The sequence below is a fragment of the Oratosquilla oratoria genome, chromosome 12, assembly GCF_046742065.1.
Source record: "Oratosquilla oratoria isolate Oo_2021 chromosome 12, ASM4674206v1, whole genome shotgun sequence".
In the NCBI taxonomy this organism is placed as follows: Eukaryota; Metazoa; Arthropoda; class Malacostraca; order Stomatopoda; family Squillidae; genus Oratosquilla; species Oratosquilla oratoria.
Window position 1 is genome coordinate 68155378 of NC_134788.1, and position 1579 is coordinate 68156956.

Below are 1579 nucleotides of genomic sequence, written 5' to 3' on the forward strand. Positions count from 1 at the left end.
AAGAGACGCGTCCTGAAGGGTTCAATCCCGATAAGGGTCAGTACTCCTGAAGGTGCCTGAAGGGTCGTCCTGAAGGGGAGTAGCGTACTTTATGGGTCATCTGAAGGTCTCGTCTAGAGGGAATCGGGTCACAGGGTACTCTTTTCATCTTCGTCCTGAAGGGTTTTTTAAGCCAAAGGTCGTCCTGAAGGGTCGTCCTAGGTAGTACTATTCACTGAAAGGATCTTCCTGACAGGTCATCCTAAGATAGCAGGGTTACTATTCATGAAGGGTTGTCCTGAAAGGGTCATCCACTGAAGATCGTCCACTGAAAGGGTCCTGACCCCCCGAAAGGTCATCCTGATGAGTCACATCCGTACACTTTAGCGGGTCGTCCTTGAAGGGTCTCCTGAAGGAGTCGTCTGAATAGTCATCCTGAAGGTCATTCCCTGATAGTCGTCCAGGGTCCTGAAAGTCTCCGGGGCCTGAAGGGTCATCCTGAGAGTACAGCGTCATCGTGACAAGGGTTATTTGGGTACCTGAAGGGCTGTCCCTGAAGGGTACAATAGCAATCATCCTGAAGGGTCGTCCTAAAGGGTACATCCAAGGGCTGAGATTCCTGAAAGGTCCAGAAGGGTACTCCTACAGTAACATAAGGGTCATCCTTAAAGGGTTATTGAAGGGTCATCCTGAATCAGGTTCGGTGCTCTGAAGGGTCGATCCTGAAGGGTCATCCTTAAAGGTGTATGTCTGTGTGGGTCAAGGCCTGAAGGTCATCTAGGTTCATCCTTGAAGGGTCGTGAAGAGTCGTCCTGAAGGGGCCATCCTGAAGGTCGTCCTGAAGGGTGTCCTGGTAGACGGTGGTCATGAAGGGTCAGAAGGGTCGCTAAATGGGTATCTGAATGGTCCTCGATTCGGTCATGGTCTCCTGAAGGGTCATCCTGATGGGTCATCTCAAAGGGTGTCTGCAATCGCTAAGGTCATCCTGAATGGCCATCCTGAAGGCATTGAGGGGTCATCCTCAGCACCTGACGGTCGTCGTCTCTGAATGGTCAAGCCTTGAAGGAGTCGTCCATAAACAGCTGTTGCATCCTTCGCAGAAGGGTCGTCATACTGAGGAGTCATAAATGGGTACTGAGGGGCTCCTGAAGGGTATCATTATAACTTAGCTTTATTCCTAGGGGTGTTCGCTTCGGGGTATTCCTAAGGGTCGTCTTACAGGTTATACGGTCTGCGGAATCCATGAAGGGTCGTCGTCCTGAAGGGTACTCTTTCCTAAAGATCTTAAATGTGAAGGGTAAGCGTATGTTGGGTCTTCAAAGATTCGCGAAGGGTTGTCCTTTGGTCTGCTGTTGTCCTGTATAAGGGTGAAGGGGCACCTGAAGTTATTCCTGAAGGGGCTTAGGGGCTGAAGATATTGTCCTGAATACGAGGTCATCCTGAAGGGTCGTCCTGAAGGGTATTCTTGAAGGTTCGTCCTGAAAGGTCATCTTAAAGGGTCGTCCTGAAGGGTGATCCTGAAGGGTCATTCTGAAGGGTTGTCCTAAAGGGTCATCCTGAAGGATCGTCCTGAAAGGTCATCCTGAAGGGTATTCCTGTA

The 1579-nt window shown here is 50.3% G+C and overlaps 1 protein-coding gene across 1 annotated transcript in view; it reads right to left on the minus strand.

Annotated features, from left to right (window-relative positions):
- LOC143030489 (glutamyl aminopeptidase-like) overlaps nucleotides 1–847 on the minus strand; it is a 95690-nt gene extending 94843 nt beyond the window's left edge. Inside the window, exons 1-2 of the mRNA XM_076193639.1 lie at nucleotides 746–847; nucleotides 324–621 (exon numbers count right to left, since the gene is read on the minus strand). Coding sequence (XP_076049754.1) covers nucleotides 324–621; nucleotides 746–847 — 400 coding nt within the window. The remainder of the gene's footprint in view (nucleotides 1–323; nucleotides 622–745) is intronic.
- Between the last annotated feature and the right edge of the window lie 732 nt (nucleotides 848–1579).